This window comes from Urocitellus parryii, chromosome 4 (genome assembly GCF_045843805.1).
Source record: "Urocitellus parryii isolate mUroPar1 chromosome 4, mUroPar1.hap1, whole genome shotgun sequence".
Taxonomy (NCBI): Eukaryota; Metazoa; Chordata; class Mammalia; order Rodentia; family Sciuridae; genus Urocitellus; species Urocitellus parryii.
The window spans coordinates 200,514,314-200,541,362 of NC_135534.1; the positions used below are offsets into that span (position 1 = coordinate 200,514,314).

Below are 27,049 nucleotides of genomic sequence, written 5' to 3' on the forward strand. Positions count from 1 at the left end.
CATTAACAGCTATAGATCTAACATTCCGGGTCTTGGAAGAGGGAAAACAGAGGGCAGGATATGCAGCAGCCTTACCAGCAGTAGTCCAGTAGATGTGGAGGCAGCACAGGGATGTACACATGTTGCCAGTACATGGGGTAGAGCATTGCAGCTGCACCATGGATGCACGCAGTCAACTGCAACAGAAGCAGAGCAGAGATTCAGAGCTAAAAAACCAAAGTGGGGGAAGCAACATATCTTAAAGAAACTGAGAAGTATGGAGAAAATATGTTAACCCAATCACCCTAATACAAATTTAGGAGGAGGTGGTTCTTCAAAGTGTCTATCCATCCTCCCCCACCCCTACTTTAAAGCTAACTATAAGGCTGACAGTATAGCTCAGTGGGAGAGTGCTTGCCTAGCAGGTTCCATCCCAAGCACTGTAAATGAAAAAAATTAATAATGCACATTTAGAGCAGAAATTTAGGAAAATGGAGAAAGGGATAAAAGAAAATAAAAGTCTACATTATCTGAAGATTATTTAACATTTCAAGGGGTTACATGAATAAGTCCTTATGTTTCCTTTCCTAACAATACTATAAATACAGTATTCTTTTTGCTCTTTTTAAAAGTTAAAATTTTTATGCCATTTTCCCACATCTTTAAATCTTCTTGGAAAATATCTTTTAATGATATGCAATGAATTTCACCTGTTTAACTACTCTTTTATCATTAAGTTATAAAATTGCATCAGGTCAGTATTTTTTATGTATGGTTCCTAAATGTAAAATTCAGAGACAAAGGTCATGCATATTTTAAGGCTTATAATAAGGATAGTAACACAAATATCAGAAATATGTTAATATAATAAAAAGAGAAGGCGGGAGGCTCTTTATACTCACCCAGCCACACACTATGATGCTGGTCTTGCTGCCTGTCACCAGCACCAAGTATTGTAGGTAAGATAGCGACTTTAACTTGTATCTATCTTACTTTTATTTTTATTTATTTGATCATACTTGTATCTATCTTTATTTCTCTGATCGTGACTGAGACTGAATATTTTTTGTCTTGCAGTTATTGAATACATTTCTTAGGTAAATGGTCTATTTATTGTTAGCCTATTTTAAAAGTGAATATCAGTATTTTAAAAATTGATTTGTAAAAAAGCACTCACTGATAATTTGCAAAGAATACCAACACTATATACAACATTATTTTAAAAATAATCTATCCATAATTTTCTCTGCATTTCTGAGTGAAGAGAAAGTTTAAATAATTATGTAGACTAATCTTTACCTTAGTGGTGAATTCTACTACTTTTATCCTAAGAAAGTCCTCCAAAATTTCTCCTAGCATTTAACTCTTTAATCCATCTGGAATTAATTTAATGTTAATAGCTGAGGTGATAATTTATTTTTTCCACATAGTTAATCAATTTCTCTGGCACTGTTTACTGGCTAATCCTTCCTCTCCCTATTCTCTTGACATGCCCCCTTTCTGTATCCTCTACCCTTTCATAAAGGGCTACAAATATAATAAAACCAGTATTTAATACAATTAAAAATTTAGGAAACAAAGATAATAAAAGGAATACAATTGCTACAAAATTCAATATGGCCAAAAGAGAAGGAAAAAAAAAAACACCTTTGGAGATATAACTATGAAGTGACAAAAGCCAACAAACACATGTTTCTTTCTGTCTTTCTTCTTTAATGTTTCTTTGGTTTCTGGGAAGCCTGTTCCCAAGAGGACTTTGCTTCTTTTGGAAGCCGTTAACTGGTCTTTGCTGACAGAAGGACATTTACGTGGCGAAAGAGTGACGTGCCAAGGCCCAGTTAAAAGAATCCCAGAGGTTAGTGTAACATGAACAGCTTTAAATTGGATATTCTGCTGATGTTTCACAGTTGTGAGAGCTGTGTATTAAAGCCAGGGCGCCATTTCCCCCACCCTCCCCTTCCCTCCAGACCCTGTTCTTTAAATCAGATACATGCTCCTAACAGGAGGGGATCCACAGTGTCAGGGAGCTGCTCCCAATGACTCTGCCAAGACTCTGAGGTCCAATCCACTCTTCCCTATTTACTTTGGTAGGTTCCCTGACAAAGGAGGCTGCCAAATGTATATATATGACTAATTCCTTCAGGATTTCTCACAGATGAAAAATCCTTGCTGGTGCTGAGTGAGAATAAACCAGCTTTACTCCAACTTGACCCTGAAATCAGTCTAGAGGGCTACACTGGCCTTTGGCCCCAGCTCTTTCTGCACTCAGTCTTTAATTAGCAGCCAGAGTGCTTTCCTTAACATGCAGGGCCAGACATATATCACTTTGTACTCCAAGTCTTTGGGGTATAACTGAGATGTCTTCACCAGGTCCCAGTCTACCTGTAAAGCAGCATCTCCAACCACAGTCTCAACTGCCTTCTCCGTGTTTCCCTTTGGAATATATCATTTGCAGATGTAGAAATAGCTTTGGACTCCTTTTCCTCTCCTCTTGTTTCTATTTATTCCCCAATGTAGCCCAGACTTGTGTCCCTAGTAAACCCTTCTCTCAGGTCTCTGCACACATACTCCTCCCCTCCTCTCTGAAGTCTTGCCTTGGCTCCCCTGGATATATGTCCCCATTATTAACTGGATTGTTACTGTCTGCAGTTTATACCCTGATTATAAAGTACACAAAATCCCCGTCTCCCTTCATCCCCGTGTTCTCAGTGTCAAAGCACATATATAAGTGCTGTTTAATGAGATGTGTCCTGAATAAATAAAAAACAATTCCTACTTAGCATATATTCATCACAACATAAAGGTAGTTGGTGACTTGGCTTCAAGAGTACTGTACCAACATTTTCATGAGTCTCACAGAGTAGGGCATATGATTCAAATTCTAAAACAATAACATGCTTAGACATACAAATATACCACTTTTGGAAAATCACTCATCCAAAAATATGCCTACTCTATAACTCTAAAACATATCAAATAAATAAAAACACTTCAAAACCTATAAGGTACTTTATAAACATAAAGTAACATCATCTCACATTCATTTGTAATTCTCTGAAAGAGTCATTGGATAGAGTGGTCCTGTCTGAGACAAAACTTCTTTTTAACTGAAGTTGTTTGGGGTCAAAATCTTATCCTCAGGAAATGTTCTTTCCATGTGTCTGTCCTTAACCTCAAAATAAGTCTACTAAGCCAAATATCAACATTCTAAAATTACTTATCCTTGATGCAAAATAATAAATAATAATAATTAATAAATAAAAGCAAAGCTTTTAAGGTGCTTGATCATTTTGTTACAGTATTTTTCTAAGGGACAAATCTCTGCAGTTGGGGTAAAATGCATTCACCCATATGATTAAGAAAACAAATAAACAAAGCGGGGAATTGTTTGGCTCCTTTCCAAAATACTAAATAGTACAAATTATGTGCATCGTTACTTAAGAACAGCAGTTAAGCTGATTACAGGAAAAGTCTGACCATATATCTATGCTTAACCAGAAATGATGTACTATGACACACAAAATATCACTAACTACTTATTTTAAAAATAACTCTAAGTCCCATTTCTAAAAATGAAAGTCTTAAAGGACTATGCTCATTCTTCATAGAAGACAAAAATTTAAAATGATGAAAGTATACAATTTGGAGTGTAGTAGTCAACAAAGGGGTATTGTGAATATTTAATTAAAGTGCAAGTTGAGGAAAATGATTCTATCAAATCTCACTCAGTGGGAGAATAGAAAGATAGTATGTGTAAAATTTGCCCAAAGTCATTAGTCACAATGAATATTCATCAGAAGCCAATTATCAATCCCATTTAATGACACCCCAAAAGATTTTGCCCTGAAGCAGCTGAATAGTCTAGGACTCCAGACAAAACTAGACAAATTATACAGCCAACAGCTAGTCTAGCCGGGACACAGATTGGAAAGTAAACCACTGGTGGGTTTTTTGGCTGCACTTTAGCAAATTCTGTCCTCAATTAAAGGTGCACAAGGTCAGTTATATCTTGGAGCTTTTTATATGGCTCCATTAGGTTTCTTTGAGGTTGAGGAAGAAAAGGAGAGAAGGCAGAGGGGGTAGGACATAAATGGAGAATGATCAATGATAAAGGTGGAGAAAAAAATCACAAGGACACTTTTTCTTTCTCTTATTTTTTTTTTTTTAGTATAAGGTATATTTCTCAGAGATAATGCATAGATTGTCAAGATTTTAGATTCCAATGCCTCAGTTATTCCCAATACAACTTTGCAATTTAAAATGGAATTAAAAATAAGAATCCCTCCTTAAAAAAAAATCCCCACAGGTTAAGTGCTAGGCATCATTTTGGGGTTTGAATACTCACAAAGTACTGCTTTAAGGAAATGTGTGTGGATACACAAGCATCCTCTTCATCACATTTCACAAGTAAGGAAATGGTCTCAGAGCTGAAATAAGTTGCTTAGGGACACTCACTAGTAAGTGATAGAACTGGGACTCACATCCAGGTCTGACTATAATGGCCACGATTTCTATAATGTATAAATCAGCTTAAAAAGTGTTTGTGTGCCTATCCTGTGCCATCCACAATGTGGAGATTTCTAAAATAGATAAGATATTGTCCCTGTTGGCACTGCCCAGTTACGTAGATAGGCATTTGCTCCAGTGTTGGATGGCCACATTTCTAGGATAAAATACAAGTAACGGGAAATAATCTTTTATTTATTTATTTTTAAACACACACAGTTTATCACATGCCTAGGGCATGAGAGTCTTAGATTAAAAAATAATCATTTTTAAAACAAACAGATCTGATCATTTCCTGAGGATTAGTAACATTTAACTAAGGTGTTGTAGTGTCTTCAATTCACAGGAAATTCTAGACAAGAAACTAATGACTGTTAGTCAAAGGGAAAGGTTTATATGACATTGTGGGCACACATATCTGCAATACTGGTTTAAAAGTAGTTGAAAGTCTGTGTTTCTGGCACGTTCTCATTCACATACTTGCAGAGTCTTCCACTAACTCTCTTTTTGATCTGAACAAGCCACTTTCTCTCCTGGGTCTCAATTTCCCCAATATGTAAAATGAAAGGCTAGCTACAAGATTCCTATGGAAGTTGACTATTCCTACTCTGCCCCCATTTACCCTCTTCAGATAATACTGACTGAATATAAGTCTATCTCAAAGTTGGTCTCGCTTCCTCCTCTCTGCAGCTACAGAGGCCTACCCCAAATTCATGAGCTAAAGAACCACCATCTATCAGCCACCCCATTTCCGTCACTTGACTGTGGAGAGCACAGCCTTCCTCTGAGCCACTGATGTGCTCAAGATCTTAGAGAAGATGCTCTTAGGAGACTAGGGCCATGAGGCTCCAGATTCAAGTCCCACAAGGACAGAGACCCCACTGGAAGCCTTTTCTGATCTCCCATCATGTTTCACACTGAGTGGGAGCCATATAGATGTTTGGGGAATGTGAGCATGCCTCCAACTGAGTGTCATGAGAAATAATAAGTGATATTACCAGACAGATCATGAATTGCAGTTGTTTAATAAAGCACAACATTTCTAAAAAAAAAAAAAAGTGTTGAGTGAAAGGTTAATAAAATAGGTACTTGTCACTCCGTTTTTCTGTATGCTTAACAAAACACTGTTGAAATCCTGAGAACTGTTGAGATCCCAGTTCTAAAACCTGGCAGAGAAAAAAAAAAATCAGATGGTCACAGTCATTCTTCACATTCTAGAATTCAGAATGTTAAACAATCAAACTGACACCTGCTTCACTGTTAGAGGCATCTGACTTTCCCCTCTGAGCCTAAACAAAGGATAGAGGAAAAATATGAGCCTGATAAAACAAAGGGTAGAGGAAAAAATGCCAGATTACTAGATTTAAAGTTAAGATATTTTTAAGTCTATTTCAACCAAGAATCATCCTAGTTGTAGAAGATGTAGAGTGTTTTACAGATGTTGTTAGCTTTCTCAACTTGAGAATTAGATTATTTTATTTAACTATAAGCCATCTTTGTAGTCATCAGGAAATAAATGGTACCGTGATTCAAACAGTATTGTGTGGGTTTTTTTTTATTATGATTTATTCTCAAATGGAAAATCCACTGTAAAATCAGCAAACAATTTTAAGCAAAATCAGCAGAGACTTTATAAATTAGCTTAGGTCAATATTATGCTAAGTGAAGTAAGCAATCCCAAAGAAACAAATGCCAAATGTTTTCTTTAATATGAGGGTGCTGATCCATAATGGGGATGGGGAGCATGGAAGGAATGGAACTTCAGACAGGGCAAAGGGGAAGGAGGAAAAGGGAAGGGGCACAGGTAGGAAAGATGGTGGAATGAGATGGACATCATTACCCCAAGTACATGTATGAAGACATGAATGGTGTGGCTCTACTTTGTGTACAACCAGAGACATGAAAAATTGTGCTCTATATGTACACTATGAATTGAAATACATTCTGCTGCCATTTATAACAAATTAGAATAAATGAAAAAAAATTAGCCTAGGTCAACCCTTTCATAGGTCTGAGAAAAACTTTTAATTATAAATAGTTCAGCATGTTTCAATTGTGCTTATTATATCTGTCAGGGGAAGAGCTGGCTTTTAAGAAACTATCAAAGATGGTTTAGCAGAGAGGCAACTTTGAAAGTCTCAGAAATCAAAGAAACTTCCACTAGTCTAGACAGATGCCAGATGTGTTAATGGAAATAAGGAAAAGAGCAAAGAATGCCCTGCTTTTCTTAGAAGTGAAGATGCAGTGCTTCTTTTTAGAGGGACAGGGGGAGCAATGTTTCTTCAAGCAGTTTCTCTTTTAGTTTGGTGGGATTCATCTTACCTCCTCTTTTTCTACTATCTTTTGGAGGAAAGAGAAAGAAAACCAAACAAACAAAAACACCAACATGGAGTCCAACAGATATCTTCTCCCAAGAGCAGTATCATCCAAAGTCAAGGGGAGGCTTACTCAGGAAAGCATTGGCCTACTGAATCACTTCTCTTTCCTAAAGCTACCTACTAGCTAGAGTAATTAGAGTAAGTTATTAATCAGAATAATAAGCTTTCCTGCCAAGATTTGACACTTCAAAACATCAAAGCAACTAGAACTGCCAGAGAAAAGCTTTAGCTACCAAAGCAAAGGCAGAATCTATGGTGTGGTAAACTGTAAAGAAGTTCATAGTACCAGGAGTGGAGAAAGAGCTTTCTTTTAACCTTCTAGGTGAAAAAGGAAAAGGCAAGGTTACATGGGTATTGATAACAATTTACTGAAATACAGGGACAGCAGTCCCCATTAGGCAGCCAGTCCCCCATTCTGCATCTGTGACAGGCATTACTAACTGATCATGGGGTTGGGATATGGCTGGGCATCCCTCCTGACATGCATCTGTTGTCAATGGATCAAAGTTCAAACTCAAGGAGACATCTGTTTGCCAACTCAAGTTAGTATATATGATTATTTATATTTCTTTATAAATACTTATAAGACATATATATATATATATTTGTAAATATTTGTAAAACATATTAAGCTAATGGTTTATAATATTGCTTTAATAAGTAATAACATTTTTAAAGGAAAGTAAGCATAACTGAACATGGAGTCAGGAGTACCTGTTTATCAGGGACTCATACACAAAGAAGGAACTAAAGAACCTTTGTGTGGTACATTGCTAAATCTGATGTATGGAGGGAAAAAAGGATCCCCCCTGTAGAGTTTTGTTGTGCAAATAAAACCTTAGAGAAGGACAATAAACTCAGAAAGATGAAAGCCATAAAATAGCCCCTATCATAATCACTTAACTAGCATTTACTATATACCAAACATGGAGGATAGTACTTCACATATATTCAATCCTTTTAATCTTCACAGCAGCCCTCTAAGGTAAGTAGCCTCACTGTTCCCGTTTTACAGATGAGGAAACTTGCATAAGGTCCACAGAGCTCAAGGCGGAGCTAGAACACGAACTGAGTGAAGTCAGGCTCCCAAATCTGTGCTCTAAGTTCAAGTGAAACTGCCTCTGTGCTCTGATCTGTATTAATCTGACAATTACTAAGTATCCATTATGGATATGCCATGCCCTGGAGCAATTTCAATAGAGAGAGAAAGATCAAAATGCAAACAATCAACTTCAACACAAAAGCATTATGAAAGAGGTGCTATAATGGAGGTTTGAGTGTGTCAGCATATAAAGAAGGAATCCCTAATTCTGCCTGGGGCAAGCATTGGGTGGCACAGACTGGGAAGGCAGAGCTCTTCAATTCTGGAGGACAACAGTGACTTTGCTGTGCTGTTCTCTGGGGATGGGGGGAACCAGGTGGAATGGTGGGTCAAGGGAAGGTGGAAGCTCACTAGGTCACTCAGATCTATGTAGTGATGTGATGTAAAGACTTGAATAAGAAATGACCATTGACTCAACGAGTAAGTGACTAGTGAGAGGGAGTGGATATGTAAAACCCCTCATATTGACATGACTGTCCTCTGTGGCACGGATTCCCTTCCATCCACTGTCACCAGTTGTGCGTGTGGAATCTGAGCACTCTCCATGGTCTCTATTACTCTCCAGCTTGGGGATTATTGCCCACAAAGATGAGGTTCTGTGTCAAATGATATTACTGGATTAGTAGTATGTGCCCAGTGCTGGTTTAGTTTTTCATATCTATGCTCATGAATCTTTCATACTCCCATTTTTACAGAAGAGGGCAAAGAGACTCCAAAGGTCAACTTGCTCACAATCTTATGGCTAGAAAGTGGTTCAGGGAGGATTAAGTACATGGCAGAGGCAGAAACTAAACAAAACTATCCTGCCTCAAAATCTGATGCCCTCTCCCCTGACCCCCTCTCCCTTGACCCCAAAGTTAATGTCCTCTGTCTTGAGAAAAGGTATCACAATAGGATATCTGTGAGCCTAGCTGGATGTCTTGTGTAGCCATCAAGGTAGCAGCAAAGCAAAACTGTGAATTTTTACAAGTCTCTATCAAACCATTACTGCATGACCTAATTTCATAACCCACTGTCTTGAGTAGTCTACCAAAGAGACTATAGCTACTGCCTGCAGAAACAACACAACAAAATTATGCCCTTGCCCCAGTGACTTAGTACATAGTAGGTCTTCATGTTTCCATAACGAAAGCCTCAGAGATGTCTGCCGGGTGCCATTTAGGGATTTTTGAGTTCATTAAGATGTAAGTGATTTGGATGTAATCCATTAGTGGTTTTTGGTAGAGCTTTGATTCATAAGAGCCATATAAGAAAAAATACCTATAGTTTAAAGAATATACAAATTTATTTCATAAATTGCCCACATTACTAAAATAATAAAAATTTTAGGTCTTTTTTTAATGAAATGGCTAAAAAGAAATATCACTTTTCTAGATGTATTTATATACATGCTCTAGATGTCCATCACACTGACGGACTGCATTGGCATTCCATAACATTACTGAGAGTTTGAATATATTATATTTAGCAATGTCCTTCTCTAGACTATCCATGACCAAAATCGAAGCTCTGCCAAAAAGAAGATGAAGAAAAACAAAGAATTTTTTAAAGTGCTAGTCTATACTCATAAAAGCCTTCTACAGAAATGTAATTAGTCTCGATTATGTAGCCTCAAAATGAAAATAAGTCTAATGATGCAAAATAACAACTGCCAATAAAGAATTTAATTTTTTTTTTTTTTTGGTCTTAGAGAACTGACTATTCAGTGGCTCTAAATCTGGTCTGCCTACTGATCATTTCGGAAACCTTAAAAAACATAAATTCCCTGGTTCCATGCTAGATATTTTGAATCAGAATGTCTGGAAGTACTGCTACAAATCTACATTTTTAAAAAGTTCTCTGGGAATCCCGAATAATCTGAATCTTACAAAGTAGGTGCTCAAAGTTTGTTGAAGCAATGGCAGAACATGCAGGAAAGGAAGGTAAAAACCAAAAGGAGACCTTGGCTGGTTGAAGTTATATCAAAAGATCACAAATTAAACTGAATGCTCTATATTATACAGTCTCTAGAACATCTCAAGATTCTCTTCATTCTGGTTATAGTTCAATATGAACATGAGAAACTCAACTCACACATAATTAAATGAGTATAGTTAAAAAAAGCAGTTAATTTTATATACATTTAAAAAAAACATAGAAAAACCACATAAATAAAGCATACCAATTTCTTCCCCTATTTCCTGTCAGTGGAGGTTCCTTTCATTTATCTTTAACTGTTTTTAATATTCTCTGAGCCACAATAAAATTTTATGTAATGGAGATTAGAGAGGCTACGCTATTTGCAAGTTTGGCTGTAGAGTCTGTATTTCATGCCACTTCATTACATTTTGTTAAGGATTTCCCTCTTCACCAAAAGGATTAGTTTTCTTCTCACTTCTTTGAATTCTCTTCTTAGGTTGTTGGTGTGAACTAGGTTAATCTCTCTCTCTTTTAACATATAAAAGATGAACAAACAAAATGTTCGATTTATTTTATTTTTTAAATAGAAAACTAAATTTAGTCTTAGAATTCTCTGTTTGGGAAGTTTCCAGTTACAAGGTCTTGGCTTCCCTTGAGCACAGTTTGAAACAAAATAATGCAGTTTGTTCCTACGGCTGGAACATGCAGAGTGGAGCGTGCAGGCAAAGAGGCTCTGGCTCAGCTCCAGTATTTCAAACCTTCTTAAACTGCCACTCTCATCTCTGCTTCAAGGGCTGCAGATAAGCAAACAGGATTAGTTTCTTCTTGTCCAGAAGAACTAGAAAAGCTTTGTACACATGATTTAGGTGTCCAGTTCACTACATGAGCTGGCACAGTCACAGCAACGTAAAGTTCGCTGGGAAAGAGGTAGAAAAGCCAAATCTGAAAAACTGCCCTGACCACAAACTGGCCCCTTCTTAGGTCATAAGACCAGATGGTGCTCAGACAATAGAAGCTGTCAGTGGGAGTGGATAGGACAGGATGGGGGCAAAGTTGGGAAAATATCCAGGACTTCCCTTGAATACTAAAGCATGTATTGAGGCACTGGTGAGAAGACCCAGTTATCATCCACCCCTCCTTGGGCCACGGATACCTGGGTCCTGCTCAAGTCTCACATTCTCCAGGACAAATTTGCATTTACCTAGTTAGGAAGAAACTGACAGGGAAATGATATTCAGTTATTTTCTCCTGTGCCTAAGTAAGTTACCACCAGAAAAGCATTAACTTTTTCCTAGGTATGGGAGCCACAAAAGTAATTGGGTGTGGAGGTTCAGTTAATTAGGTAATGGTCTTGCTGATAAACAGTAGTTCCTTTCTAAGAACTTGTTTTAAAAAGCATACATTGGATATGACAAAAATATATTACTCAGGAAAGTAGATATGCTTTTGTCATCCCTTAGCTAGGTCTTCTCAATTTTTGAAACTTCTTCCAGTACCCTTAAATTATAAAGGGGGCAAATAGAGCTGAAACACACAAGAGCTAGAAGGAGGTGTAGCACACATATTCCGAAGCCACAGTGAGTCACAGCGGATCTGGCCAGGGTCCCACCAGGGCCATGCTCAGGGCAGATGATGCAGGCTGGGCAGGGAGATGGCAGAGTGGAATAATGTGCAGACAGTGGGCAGACTGAACAGCATTTGAGAAACAGGGCTTTGGCTTACAGAGTGCATGTGTCAGTTAGAAAACTGCACATTGGCCTTTTGTTGCTTCCCTGGTGGCTGGAGTGGCGCTGGCTGCATGCAAGGGCTTTGTTTAAATCTCAAGGGGAAATGCCAGGCATCGTGGCGTATGCATGTAATCCCAGCAACTCAGGAGGCTGAGGCAGAAGAATTGTAAGTTGGAGACCATTCTCCAATTTAGCAAGGCCCTAAGCAACTTAGCCAGACCTTGTCTCAAAATAAAAAAAATAAAAAGAGCTGTGGATGGGGACTGGTAATGTGGCTCAGTGGTAGAGCACTTGCCTGGCATGTGTGAGGCCCTGGGTTCAACCCTCAGCACCACATATAAATAAACAAAGTGAAAAATCCATTGGCAACTTAAAAAAAAAAAAGTTGGGGATGTGGCTCAGTGGTAAAGCATCGCTGGGTTCAATCCCTACTATCAAACAAAGAAAAACTAAAGGGAAGAGCTTGAATGTGCAAGCAAAAGCAATGGCCAAGCTGAGATTATTGCTGTCATTCAGACCCACAGTCAACAAAATCATGCCAAGAAAATTTCTCCGAGTGCAAGTGTCCGAGTGAACTCATGACAAATGGAAAGTTACCAAGGAGGCATTATGAGGCAGCCAAAAGGATTTTGGCCTGGAGCCAAGAAAAGTGGGTTTTAATTCTATCCCTGCAGCTCATTTTAGATAGGACACTTCAACTTTCTGGGTGTCAATAGTCTCATATGCAAAAGGAGGACAAAGTAGACCAGCTTCTGGGGTTGATGCAAGAACTAATAAAAAAACTGATAATCACATATGTATGACTGCTCAATGCCTGGGACGTAGTGTGAGGCTCAGAAAGGTTAACTTGAAAGAACTTTAGGAGTGGGGGAACCAGGGCCGACCACATAGAGTACTCAGCATGCATCTAAACAAGGGTTTACACATGCTTATTCTGCCTATGCTACCATCATGCCTCTCTGAGAGTTCTGAAGTTATTTATAAGCTACACAAGAAATGCCTCTCATTATTATAAAATCTGGTCTTATTTTTCAGCCAAACCAGCATTACCCAGCCCCACTTATCCTTATCCACCAGCTTTGGCTCAGTGTCTCTTCTGGCTTTTTATAAGAATTTTCAAATTATTCCTTCAGGAGGAGGGACAGTACTAACAATGTGTCCCTGGCTCTTGTGACAATTCCTGTATAAGGGTTCTAAAAACAGTGTTGAGGAGTGGCACCCAGTAAACAACCTGGTCACCAATGCAAGCACTTGGGCTAAGATTCATTTGTCTGTGTAATTCCCAGAAGTTCCTTCCTTTCCTGAAACCAAAGCCTCCCTCCCCCGACACCAGGTCAAAATGGTTGATATGCATGGCTCTTTCTCCAACTGACTGGTATGCAACGTTGGGCAGGTTATTGCACCTCCCCGATGGATAGGTTGCTATAGAAAATGGGAATAATACTGATCTTCTAGGAATGCTGATGGAATTCGGTAGGATCATCTCTATAAACGTCTTACCTTCTACCTATCTGCTATCCACAGAATTTCCAAAAAGCAGTAAGAATTGAATTCAGAGATAAAAATATGGAAGAAAAATGGTACCTTTGTGGTATAAGAAATCACACTGAAGTATTTACATTAGAGAACAAGATTTAGTTAAGCCTTCCCTATTTATCATTTATAAAGAAAAACAATCAATATACATTAACTGAGCAAAGAGAACAAAAACTTGCATTTTTCTTCTACAGAACATCATGATGCTATTGACCAAGACACGCTGGAATGCATTTTACCTTACTCTGAACCAAATACTGTATGGTTTGTGTCTATTGGTACACATTTTCATAAAAGATAGCGCTCTGGGGTGTTCCACAGCATTTATTCTTTCAGATGCTTAATGGCTATGAGGAGCATTAAGCCCACTCTTATCAAACAAAACTGAGAAAAATGTAACTTGTTTAAGGTATTGCAAGCCACATCAGAATCTGCCAAGAGAGGAGCATCAGAACATCCTGGGCCTCATCTACAAGAAAACGAAAAACCCCTCTAGAGGAAATAAGACAACAACTTTTAAATTCTGAATTTGAACTGGTCCAAAGACTTGTTAGAACTAAGGTCTGTTCAACTATGTCACCCCAGAAGCACTCCCGGAAACTGACCAGGATGCTGCCCCTTGTATCTTGCTACTGCCCCCAAACAGGTTTCCACAATCAAACAGAAAATAAAGAATTCAGTTAAGAATCAACTATTGTTCAAGAATTTTTTAAAAGTCAAAGTAATAGATGTTTATAGTCTTAAAAATAAAGCCAGAAAAATAGCAGTAAATGTTTACACTGAAAACCAACAATCTTCTTTAAGATTCTCCTTACCCTTAACTCGATGTAATCACAATGAACATGGGATTTATCCCCTTGTTTTAAATAACTACTTCTTGGTTTTTATTTTAAAGATTAAAATATGACCTCCCATTGAAGCATTTATTGCTTTATTGTAAACATATATACGTACTATACACCAAATCCTATTATAAGAGTTTTACAAGTATTTATTCCTTTCAATTTTACTTGATAGAGATTCTGAACCTTGGTACAAGCACAACTTTGTCGATATCACTGAATAAAAGCTGTTTTGGGGATGGAAATGTAGCTTAGTAGTAAAGCACTTGCCTAGAATGTAAAGTCCCTGGGTTCAATCCACAGAACTGTAAAAAACAAAATCAATAAAGGAGATGATGGTGAAAGAAGTTTTAAGTTTGGTAGCACACTAGTTTCCTCATAAGGATACGCCTGCAGAAAAGGAAAAATAATGATGCAAAAGAGAAGAGCTTACTGCTGGACCACGTTCCTTGAGTTAGCAAGAGGAAGCTGAAGTGTCACCCTCTCAGCAAGGCATTTCTTGCTTTAAAAATGGCAATGCCTGTCGCCTCCCCATTCCCAACCCACTCTCCTCCTCTGCTTCAACCCTTAGTACAGCCACTAAGTTTAACATTCCTTGTTTACTGAGGGTCTACCCTACAAGAATGCAGCCTTCATGAGGATGGGGATTTTTTCTTTTTGGTCCACTGTTGCATCCCTAGTGCCGAGGATAATGCCACAATAAAATATTTGTAGGATAAAGTCAGAGGGACAAGTGGGGTGAACTTCAGGAGAGTACAGAGTTAACCACAAAGGGAAGGCAGGGTACTGAGTACAGATCACAGGAGGGTGACAGATGTAGAAGGCTGCTAGGACTCTTTTCTGAGGGATTCCATTAGGTAGGTAAAGAATTCTAGGTTACAAATCATCTTCCTCTAGATGTTCAAGATATAGGTTCACTGTTTTCTGATTATCAAAACTGTAAAATGTCATGCAACTTTTATTCTGAACCTTGGTACAAGCACTACTTTGTCGCTATCCCTGACAGTCTAAAACTTCTTGATACAGGAACTTGGTATCTACTTCTTTAATTAAAAACAACAACAACAACAAAATTGAAGTATACACACACAAAAAAAACCCCACACAAATATGTATATGATATAATGATTTTTAAAGAAGAAAACTTAAGAACCCCAAACCTACCACCCAGCTCAAGGGTTGGCAAACTACATGAAAAGGTTAAGTGTGTGTACTGCCTGTTTTCGTAAATAAAGTTTTATTGGAACACAGGCACACCCATTATTTTACTATGGCAAACTAAAGGTCAGGTCTGGTAGTTATGACAAAGACAATATGGCCTGCATAGTCATATTTCTTATTTGATCCTTGTCAGAACTTTGTTGATCTCTACCTAGCTGAAGACAGAAAATGGTACTGTTGATGTATGTCTCTTCCTAACTATACTGTTCTCCCTTCCTGGGAAAAAAACACTACCTAAATTTTCTTTTTTGGTGTGTGTGTGTGTGTGTGTGTGTGTGTGTGTGTGTTTCTTCTGTAGTTTGTATATATTCCTAAACAAATTACCATTTAGTTTTTATAACTTGAACAGTATATGAATGAAATGATACTGAATATTCCTCTGTGGCTGGTTTCTTTTAGTCAGTCTTCCGTGATAGACAGAATCATGTGGATGGTGTAGTTCATTTTTACTAAGATGATATTCCATTGTTGTGACTCTACCACAGTTTATAGGCTCTCTGCTGAAAGTCACAGGGACAATTTCTAGGGTTTATAAAAACAATGCTGCTAAAAAAAATTCTTGAACATGTATCCCACTACATATGTCCAAAAGAGTGAAACTGCTGAGTGACAGGCACATGCACATAGTTTTGTGCCACACACCCTTCAAATAGTAGTACATGAAATTCCCTAGCACATGTCCAACAAAACATTTGCCTTTGTCAGACACCTAAGTTTTTGAAAACTTAAGTGTTTCACTCATTGTACGTTTAATGTACTTTTCTGTGATTACACATCTTTCCATATAGTTATTTGACTATTGGCATTTTTCCTGTGAAATATCCATTTAAAGCTTTTGCCAATTTTTCTATTAATAAATTCACCCTCTTATTTCTAATTGAAGTGTTTCTTTTACATATTACTGATACTAATCCTCAGTTAGTTTTTTTTTTTTTTTTTTTTGGGTACCGGGCACTCAACCACTGAGCCACATCCCCAATTCTTTTTTGTGTTTTATTTAGAGACAGGGTCTCACTGAGTTTCTTAGTGCCTTGCTGATGCTGAGGCTGGCTTTGAACTTGTGATCCTCCTCCCTCAGCCTCCAGAGCCACTGGGATTACAGGCGTGCGCCACCAAGGCCGGTTCTGTTAATTTTAAATATGGTAAATGTCTTGATTTGTGACTTACCTTTACATTCACGGAATGATATGAATAATATCTTTTAATGAATAAAAATTCATAATTTGAATCTTTTCCTTTATACAATGTATATTTTGGATCATTCTAAAATAAACCCTCTCCATTCCAAGATCATAGATGACTATTCACTTATTTTGCCTTCTAAAAGTTTAAAAGACTTTCCTTTAAATTTAAATCTTTAATCTATTTGGAATTTAGTTTTGCTTGAGTAAGAAATTACCTTCTTTTTCTTCCCCATATGGATAGCTAATTATTGAGATCTTCATCTACTCCCCACAGTTTGTCCAATGTTTCTTCCGTTGTTTATAAAGAGCCCTTACACATGTGGTCTGTTTATGGCCCTCTGTTCTGTTATTTCAAAATCTGTGTATCTCTACCCCACTACCAGCATTTAATTATTACAGCTTTACAGAAAGTTTTGTATCTAGAAAGCACACTTCCACAGCCCATCTTTTATTTCAAGTTTGTCTTGGCTTTTCCTTTGCCTTTTCTGTATTAGAATTCTAATTCTGTTAGAATCAGCATGCCAGGTACTATGTAAAACTCAATGGAATATTGAATGGAATTATATTCAATCTACAGACCATTTTGGATTGAAATGACATCTTCAGAATATTGAGTTTGCCTATTCATGAACATGGTCATACTTTTTCTTCATCTTTTGGGGACCACATAAGTTTTCCGTTTTAACATGGTAATGTGTAATTATGTTAGAATATTTTGTAGTTCCTTCAACCTATATTTCTAAAATCATTGGTTATTATGAATTTTTAAATACATTTGCCTACTATTTAGTCTAAGATTTTTATACCTACATTAATGAGTGACATTGATTGATAATTATTCTTCTTTAAACTGTCCTTTGTGTGATTTTATGTCAAGAATAACAAGCACAAGAAAAGCTAAGGTGTGTTTCCTCTTTGTTCTGAACTCAAGGAGTCTATGATTTGAAATTATATATTCCTTAAGATGTCTGATAAAACGTACCTATAAAACTATATGGGCTGAGCCAGGTGTGGTGGTATATCCCTGTAATCACAGTGGCTAAGGAGGCTGAAGGCAGGAGGATCAAGAGTTCAAAGCCAGCCTCGCAAAAGCAAGGTGCTAAGCAACTCAGTGAGACCCTCTCTCTAAATAAAATACATAATAGGGCTGGGGATGAGGCTCAGTGGTTGCGTACCCCTGAGTTCAATCCCTGGTACAAACAAACAAACAAAAAACACCTATATCGGCTGAGTGTTTTATCTGGAAAAGTAATTCCAAGCATTGAATTACTTTATATAAAGTAAATGACCTATTAAATTTTTCTATTTCTTTCTGAGTCAATTTTCATAAACTACATTTTCTGTCCATTATGCTTTAGTTTTCAAATACTGGCATAAAGTTGGTAACAGTATTTTCTAAGAATTTTTAAAATCTATGCTGCATCTGTTCTTTGTGTTTGCAATTTATTCTTGTATTTCATTTTAGTTTTGGGAAGGAGCAGAAATAACTTTGTGTGTTTAATCCACTACATTTATGTGAACAAAATTACACAGAGGATCCACTGTTCCTTATCTATACAATGGAGGTAATAACAGAACTCACCAAAGCTGTCATAGCAAGAATTAAATAAGTTAAAATATGCAAAGTGCTTAGGACAGTGACTGGCACTGGCTCAAAAATAACATGATTAAAATATAGGAAAGTCAGTTCCACTGTGATGATGTCCTGTTTTAGTCTGGCTAAAGTTTCACAATCTAAAGCAGCAATAACTGGTTATGGGCTGGATTCTTTCAAATACACCCTCATTTCATTCAAGCCCTATAAAAAGGTGATGATGTTTCTGGTTGGTAATATTCTCATTCTGAAGCTCAGTCTCGATGTTCATGCCTTGAGATTGTGAACTGCACTTTGCAGAGCAAAATACAAAACAAAGTAGGAGGTTGACTATGCTATATAAGTTGTTTTCACTCTGAAAACAAAAATCATACTTTTTTCACTTATAAAGTGCTATGAATCTAGCACATGGTAGACAGAAAAAAATTGTGAGTCCTTGACAAGCAATCAATAATTAATCAATGAAAATGAAATAATGAAGCTATGATGAAAGCCATAAAGAAACTCTAGTAACCTCACCAAGTTTGCATTATTAGGTGTCTTTTATCCATGGATGAACTTATAACAGGCCCTTCATTAGGCAAATTCCCACTATAAAAAGTTTCTTCTATCTTCTTTAATAGAAGGATGCCACTTAGGCCTACTCTCCGTTGATTTTTCTACATAAGTTTTACCTAAAAACAATAATAAACCATCCAAACCGATACTGTTTAGGGGGAAGCACACTGAGGTTTGTAATTTATTTTGAAATGCATTAAAAATTAAGATGAAAAAACAAACAAAAAAAGGAGATCTAGGGGTATAGCTTAGCGGACAGCACTTATCCAGCATCCATGAGTGCCTAGGTCCCATCCCTAGCACTGAAAAGGAAGGAAGGAGGGAGATATGATTGATGAATGAAGGACAGGTAGATAAATAAATAGGTTAAAAAACTATAGTAAACTAATCACTGGTAAAATATAGATGAAATTATACCAATGTTCACTATAAAATGATTTCTACTTTCTATAATGCTTGAGAATTTTCACAGTAAGATACTCATGAAAATATAAACTACACTTAGCAGGTTAAAAAAAACTAAAATAAAAAGAATGGAAAATATTTCTATTGCACATAGCAAAAGTTATCACAATACGTAAATTTATAAAAAAAACCCATCAAAATCCCTATAAGATAAATGGGAAAAGATTAACCAAATACACATAGGAAATAAACCCATGGAAAATGCTCAGTTACCTCTAACCAAAACAATTTGAATTAAAGCACTCCTTTATTGGCAAAATTCAACTGCATGCATGTGCGCGTGCACACACACACGACACACACATACATCTCTGGCAAGGCTGTGATAAAAGTGGCACAGCCATACACAGCTGGCTGCATTCACTGTTAACATGCACAGCCTGTTGGGGAAGTCATCCGATAGTCCTCAAGCCATGGTGTTTATCAAGTCCTTTGACTTGGTGGCCTCTCTCTTAGAAAATGAACATATCAGTTAAAAGAAGACAAAGGATGTTTACTGCAGTTTTATCTACCAGAGGATTAATCTATGAACTACCTAAATGACCATGAAGAGAAGAAAAATTTATTAAATTTTGTAAATGATGATGCATCAGCATAATGGAATATGGCATAGACATTTAAAAATGACAATAACGAAAATTTATGTGGAAATATGTATAGTGTTTATAACACAATCAAAAGGAAAATATTTATAATTGTAAGAGTATAATTTTATAATTGTGAGAGTAATTATGAAATTTATTTTAACACTGAAAAGGAACATAAATAATTAATGAAAATGATGTGCTACTGTACAAGGGGACTGGGGCTGATTCCTTCTCCTCAAATGTTCTTTAATCTTGCTGATACATCTTTCAATTAAAATTATATCACTGAAAGGCCCATCTCAATACTGGCTACTCACAGTGCTGAGCTTGCTGCAAATGATGAGTATCCGGCGCTCGTACAGCATACTGGCATACAGATGCAACATGTTGTTTACATCCACAGCCACAAAATATTCTGTCAGATTTCTCTAGGAAAAAGAAGAAAGGTTTGTGGTTTATTTTGTCTGTTCTTATTACAAGTATATCTAATAAAAGCATGAGAAACAGAAAATAATCACAAAGCTCTTTTCTTCTCCTGTCCTATTCTTTCTACCTGGGAGACCAAATCCCACTCATGTATAAAATCATGAAATGTTAAGTTGGAAGAGACCTTTGAGATGAGCAGTCTGGCAACCGCATCTATGTGTGGTGATTACAGTTAACAACATGGTTGTATATACCTCTGTGTCTGCTCTTCATGTCAGTTCCAGAAGGTGAGCAGGACAGGAATCGTGGAATCTTACAAACGAGGAAACCAAGGCTCAGAGAGATTTGCCGAGATCAAATAGTCTAATAAGCAATGAGGACAGGACTGCTGCTCAGATCTTTGGACCTGAGATCCTAGAACCTTCCTTATGTACTGTATCATGTGTTCAAGGAAAAGAAAGTACCCAGAGATTAAAGTGCTTCTGGCACAGGTCCTGCTTCTGTCCAGCAGGTCCCAGCCATGAATGCATCACCTTTCCTGTTGCCACTTGCTGGTGTCCCACCCCTCCACAGCTTACATTCTCTATAAAGTCGCTTGGCTAGAATTAAAGAAATTTTCAAGATTTACCATTTCCAGACATTTCACTAAAAAAAAAAAAAAGGAAAAAAAAAAAAAACTGAAGACAAACAGCAGCAAGCTGTAACAAAGCAGTGCTTTAACTAGCTTTTTCTGTAACCTGGGCTTCATTCCTTTAATTAGTACTATAGATTGGTAGATTGGTACTCTTCAGATTTCAGAAAAAAAAATGGAGTGTGTTTTATTTCTACAACCCTTTCTATACCCACCTGGCTTTAATAATACACATGAATATGCTAATTTCTTACAGATTTTTAATGCAGTACAATATAAGCCTCTGCAAATGAAAGGAACTGAGAAGGAATGCTATTGTCAGGGGTTGCAGTTTATAATGATTAAAGATCTATAACCCATAAATTGAAGTAAATCAGGTAGATTTTACATGCAAAATAGCATAAAGCACTTTTCAACAATATTATGGTTGGGAATAAGAATCAGCACTTATCTTATGATTTATTATTGTTTGACTGGGGTACCAGGTTAATCATCAACTTCTATAAACAAAAAGCCAGTGAATTAATAGCTCTGGATACTGACTACTTACAAAGTGTCAGGCACTGTACCAGACACTTTGTATATATGATCTTATGCAATCCTCACAAAAAACCAATGAGGTCTTATTCTTTCCTATGCAGAGAAACAGAAATTAAATCTGGGAGATTCAGTAACAGGTGGAGTCAGACTGACTTCACAGCCTCTGCACTCTCCACTAACCTACACATCTCTACTAAATACTTTTCAGTGTCTAGTGTGTACAGGGCATGCATTCACTTCATCTTGAAAACACTCCTTGAACTAGGTGCTATTGACCCTATTTAAAGATAAGAGGCACAGAGAAGCGATATAATTTGATAAAGGTCACACACAAGTGGCTAAGACACGATTCAGTCTTGTGAAAGTCTTTTTTTCAGACACTCCAAATTGTAGGCACAAATTATATTTGGAAAAAGAAGAGGTATAAAAAAGATCAAAAAAGACTAAAGAGAGGGAAAATTTTTCTTTTGAAAATTTTTATTATCCTATTTATTGAATAATCCTTATTCCCAGGAGATAGAAAGTTTAGAAAAAACACAGGAAAATATCTAACAACCCTGAGACAGGCACTACCATGTCCACTTCATGGATGGGAACATTGAAATTCAGGAAGGTTCAGTGGTAGTCTTGTAAAGGTCACTCGGCTAGCAAAGGCAGAGCGAGGTTTCAACACCAGGTCTCCTGAATCCAAAACTCATACTCTAACCAACATGCCAACTTGCCTCTCAACAAACTCAATAAAAACAAAGCAAAACAAATAACAAAGGCTGTCTGAACTAGGCCAGAGGTGCCTCCTCTGCCCAGTGGCTGAGGAACACTGAGCTAATAATGTCAGGGTGGGGTTTGTTTGGAAGACTGTGACATGGCAGAGCTCTTCTTGCAAACAAAAATATGAGGCCCTCAGCTGAGCATTTCAGTAAAGGCTTAACTGCTGATGAATTACATGAATTTCTCTTTTAGTAGAGGATGGAAGTAAAAAGAAAATAGAAGTGAGGAGCTTAAAGAAGGCCAGAAAGCCCATTAGCACTTTTGACAGATCCAAAGATAACTCTGAAGCCACCAAAACGTGGCCTCAAGAGTCTGCCAAGAAGCTTCACGCTGGGTAGAAATATGTTACACAGCTTGCCGTCCAAATAGGGAGACACAGCGTCAGAGACAAATCCTGTGCCTTATTTTGGTGGGAGAAAGGGAGGGGGGACCACAAGGATACTTTTGCAGATGGGGAAGGGGATGTTTCAGAAATAAAAACATCACTGAGGCAGGTCCCCATGCCCAGTCAGGATCTGAGGGCGCAGGTGCTTATTTCAAAAACTCTGTACAGGTATGTTAAAAATATGTAACATTTAACCAAATTCTCTCTAAACTGTCATGTACTTTTTTTGGTATTTCTCATTCCATCTGTGCTGATTACCAAGATATTTGTGTCTAAACAGAAGCTGTCTTTCTTATCTGCTTCCTCCCCTGCCTCTTTCCTTCTGGGATGCCACCCGCTGGAGCAGGTGGGACTGCCAATGGCCCCAGCTCTAGGAACCTCACTCAGCCAGGGAAGGACCTGTGGGGCACAGGGGGCCTGGGGCACTTGCAGTTCCCACCAAGCCTGGGCTCTGGAGCAAACCCCTAGGAGACAGGGATATCCCTCCCACCGCCCTGCAGCTTCCAATACGTTGGGCCCAAGCCTTAGCTTCTCAGACCTGCTCTGCCTTCTCCCAGACTTTAATTCTGCTGTTTCTCCTAGAGTACTCCTCTCTACCTTGAGGATGTCAATTTACTTGACCTGGCTCCAACATCACTTCCTCCTGCAAGGTCTCCTAGACTCCTTATTTGTCAAACATCCTTCATGTTTCCATGACATTTTGTCCCTATCCTATAATAACTTGGTTTTAAGTATGTTTTCCCACTAGACTGAATTCTACCGGGTGTGATGAATCAGGAAGAACAGTAAAGAATGGATCCTCCTAAAGAACCACCACTCCTATCAAACATGGTATCACTGGCCCCTAGTTCTCGATTTAGTGTCCCAGACCATAACACCATCATAGGTAAGCAAAGTAACTACTCCATTCATTGCCAATCACTTCTCTATGTGATTCACCTGCTAGGAAAGGAAAACCTTGCGCAGAGGGCTGTTGCAGTTTCTGTGCTCAGATGGCCTCGGATGCCTTAGTGCCAGTGTGCTTCCAGGCTTCAGGGCATCATGCCTTTCCCATTCATGGAGTCTAAACATTGTTTCCAGTTATGTGTGCAGCATCTGGCTATCCACCTGGCATTCATTACCCACCCACCCCTCCCTGCCCTGAAGGCTGGTCAGTAGGCACACAAAGCTGATCACTACTTAACTCAAATCCAAGAAGCTGGACAGAAGCCTCCTAGAAGGTGGTCTACAGAAAAGGCACATACTACGCAAGCTCCTTAGACTCTCAGCTTCTGTTTCTCTCCTCTACAAAGAAATGTTGATGAAGGTCTCTCTTCCAGGGACTAACTCTCTGTGGCTCTCAATCCAGACAAAGAGGAGGGAACTGGCACCTGGCAAAACCCCAGTCCCCCCAGGAGAGGTCTCATAAAGGCTGCTCCTGTCTAGCTGCCCCTGCTGGCTCCTGCACCAATCCAGGTGGCTGGGGACTCCGTGCTCAATGTGATCTGCGCCTGAGGTTATGAAGCAGGTGGGGGTGGGGGTGGGGGTGATGGGGGTTGAAATGGGTTGGGACAGGAGGGGATACAGTGCGGCTTAGAGAGAAAGCGTCTTAGGTTCAATACCTTAGGGAAACGGGATAATCCTCAAACCAAAGAACCGACTCTAAGCTGGGTACTCCTTGGAGTCTTAGAAGCAGATGCTAGTCCGCCCCACTGTCTGTCATTTTATCAGTCTTTGTGACTCTCTACTTCTTCCGTGGTATAGAGGATAAAGATTTATTGCACTGGGGCTAGAGGAGGCTTCCTAGGCTAGAGGCTTGGAAGGTCCTGAAATAACCCCTATTCAAATTATTTTACCATAATGTTTTTTTATTTTATTTTGTTTTGTTTTTTAAGAGAGAGGGTCTTGCTATGTTGTTCCGGCCAGCTCTGAACTCATAGACTCAAATGATCATCTCGCCTCAGATTCCTAAGGAGCTATACAATAGGCACGTGCCACTGCTCCCAGTTTTCACAATATAAAAAGTTTTAAAACCCTCAACTGATTTTTTTTAAAAAGAAGAATTAGGTTATCTTACTGGTGTGGGTTTTTTTTTTAAGAGAATTATAAATTTGGATTACAAAATAATCTTCCTGAGAAAGAATCCCACCAACTCACACAGGCAACAAAATCCAAGAAGTATATTTGAGGAAAGAAAGCAGAGTTACCCAAAGGTCAGCTTTTATCCCTCTGTGTGAATGGAAAAACCATCAGAATAAACAGTCATCTGACAACTCTTAAGTGCAACAATGGACTCCTCTATAATCTCATACTTGATAACAGGTCTTCTACCACCATTCTCAACTCTGTTTATTTTTTAAAGTCACAATGACTTCATAAATCTTTTCTATATCATGGTTCATCTTTTGACAAAGTGGAGTCTGGGCAATGTCATATGTAACTGTCCATTCTAGACACTTACCTCGCATCATTAACCACTTGGTATGACATTGACCAGATAATTAAGACAGGTTTGTTTAATATTCCAAATGAAGGCCTACATAATTATCCATTAATCAAAAAGTAAACTTCAAAATCTGGCAGCTAAAAATAATCCCTTATTGAGTTAGTTTACAATGTAATTATTACTACATATTTGTTCATGATCTGTGACTCTTTTTTAATGCAGGTCAACTGTTTAAAATTTATAAAGATTTATGCTCATTTAATTATTGACTGCATAAAATTCACTCCTACATGTGTTATCCTGATAGAGAAAACCCTGATGAGCAATTACACAGTGATAGTTTCTCAGCAAAAAGGAAAAAAATATTTTTACAAAGAAATTGTAGAAATAATGAGAATTAACTTCAACAGGGATCTGAAAGTGGAAAGAATTAATTTTCCACGTTTGCTTTTCATTAATGTCTTATAGACAATTGGTCCTAAAGCCAACTATAAGGAACAATTCTTTCTCCCTTTCCAGGGATGGTTGCATTAGTCATTCATTCATTAACTAATTCATTCAGTCAGTTGTTAATTCCATATAGCTATATATTGAGCAACTACAATGTTGCAGTGATGGGAAAAAAATCCATCCCTGTTCTTATGAAAGGAGAGATGACATTAACCAAATATCCACACAACTAATTATGTAACTTATGGTGAGTGGTTTCTTAGGTGGGCCCAGAGTACCATCAAGCCAGAGGCATTAGACCCAAAGTATCTCCATGCTTGGATCAGACTGACCCAGGTGTGAATCTTGTTTTAGCATTTACTGATTGGGCAAGTTACTTCATGTCTCTGGACTTCACTTCCTCTTCAGATCCATTCCACAAGGATGTTGTAAAGATGTCATGACATAACACGTAGCACCTGACCTGGATCCACAATGGGTGTTCAACAGATACTAGCTCAGGCCTCCCTTTCTTACATTAACTCTTCTCTGACACTGTCCAGAAGACCATGATAATCTGGAGACAGAATATTATTAAGTTCCATGTCCCAAAGAGCATGTATCCTTTTCATTGATTATTCTCTTAAGTTCAGTGTGTCCCTTAGAGGAGATAATTAATAAATGCTTATAGACCACCTCCTATATTAAAGGCTTTGTGGACTCCATTTGCCACAAAAGTCCCAGGCTTCAGAAATTCTGCTGTCAAGAGGATGTACCCAAGAGTCTTGAAAATCCACAAAAGAGAAATATTGGTCTGTGCAACCAAGAATGTCAGCAAACACCTAGAAAAGACAAGCCCCAGAGAGTCTGCCCGGCCCTTAACCACACTCAGACCTCAAGAAAGGTCAGGACTAGAATTCTCAGAAAGCTGAGGAAAGGAAAAAAAGAGAAAGACCATTGAAAGGAGCATCTCTGTGGCACCAGAGTTGTTCTTGGAACTTTATGTTTAATACTGCATTTGTTCCTTGTATTTTCCTTCATTAGATAAAGACATTGGGGTTCCAAGAGAATAAGTAGGTGACCAAGGCCTCAGACTGACGAAGCCCTGTATCTGACCATCTCCAAGACTCATGTTGACAGCCCCATGGTTATTGCTTGTTTCAATTTGTAATACAGCAATTTAGTCATATTAATCTCTGAAAAAAATCACCAAGAGATTAAAATGCAAATTTCAACATGGCTAGTGCTCAATAATGATTCTATGTAAAAAAGTCCACAAATTGGTCTAACAAAAGTTCAGAGTCTCCTTAGAGGAAAAGCTTTCCTGCTTCATTTTTGTATTTTAGATATAAAAAAAATCATTCCATTTCTTTTTTTCCTTATGAATATCACAAGTCAACTCTAGGTGGGGAGAAAGGCATAATGCAAACAAATCTTCCAAACCTGGGTCACTACACCCCACTGACAAGCAGACCTTGGGCTGGCAACCTCAGGCCTGTGAGCTGTGGGTTCTGTATGTGTAAAATGGGGCTCATGTCTACCGCTCACAGAGTAGCTGTAGGGATTAAAATGGAATGGTGTATGTTAGGAGTGTGGCAGATTGGTATTACTATTCTGCTTAGAAACAAAAAAGGCTAGTCTTTTTCTGGTTTGTAAAGGAGGATTTAGGGGACAATGGGTCATACACAGGGAATTGGTTCATTAGTGGCAAAACCAGCAGAGGGAATGTAAATTTTAAAAGTGGTGGGGGCAAGGGAAGTGGCATACAGTGCGAACAGGAACTGGAGGTGGAGCTATGGAGAAAATTATTCAAAAAATTATTTCTAATTTCAGTAATTATAGTTTTGAAGATTAAGGAAATTATCAG

General features: G+C 38.0%; 1 protein-coding gene across 9 annotated transcripts in view; it reads right to left on the minus strand.

The window, feature by feature from the left end:
- Dennd1a (DENN domain containing 1A) overlaps nucleotides 1-27,049 on the minus strand; it is a 523,854-nt gene that overhangs the window by 237,268 nt on the left and 259,537 nt on the right. For 7 of the 9 annotated variants that reach the window (XM_026386225.2, XM_026386220.2, XM_026386224.2 and 4 more), the window contains 2 exons: nucleotides 19,896-20,006; nucleotides 76-176 (listed from right to left, as the gene is read on the minus strand). In XM_026386225.2, coding sequence (XP_026242010.1) covers nucleotides 76-176; nucleotides 19,896-20,006 — 212 coding nt within the window. The remainder of the gene's footprint in view (nucleotides 1-75; nucleotides 177-19,895; nucleotides 20,007-27,049) is intronic. The other 2 variants (XM_026386221.2, XM_077797095.1) reach the window with 1 other exon arrangement.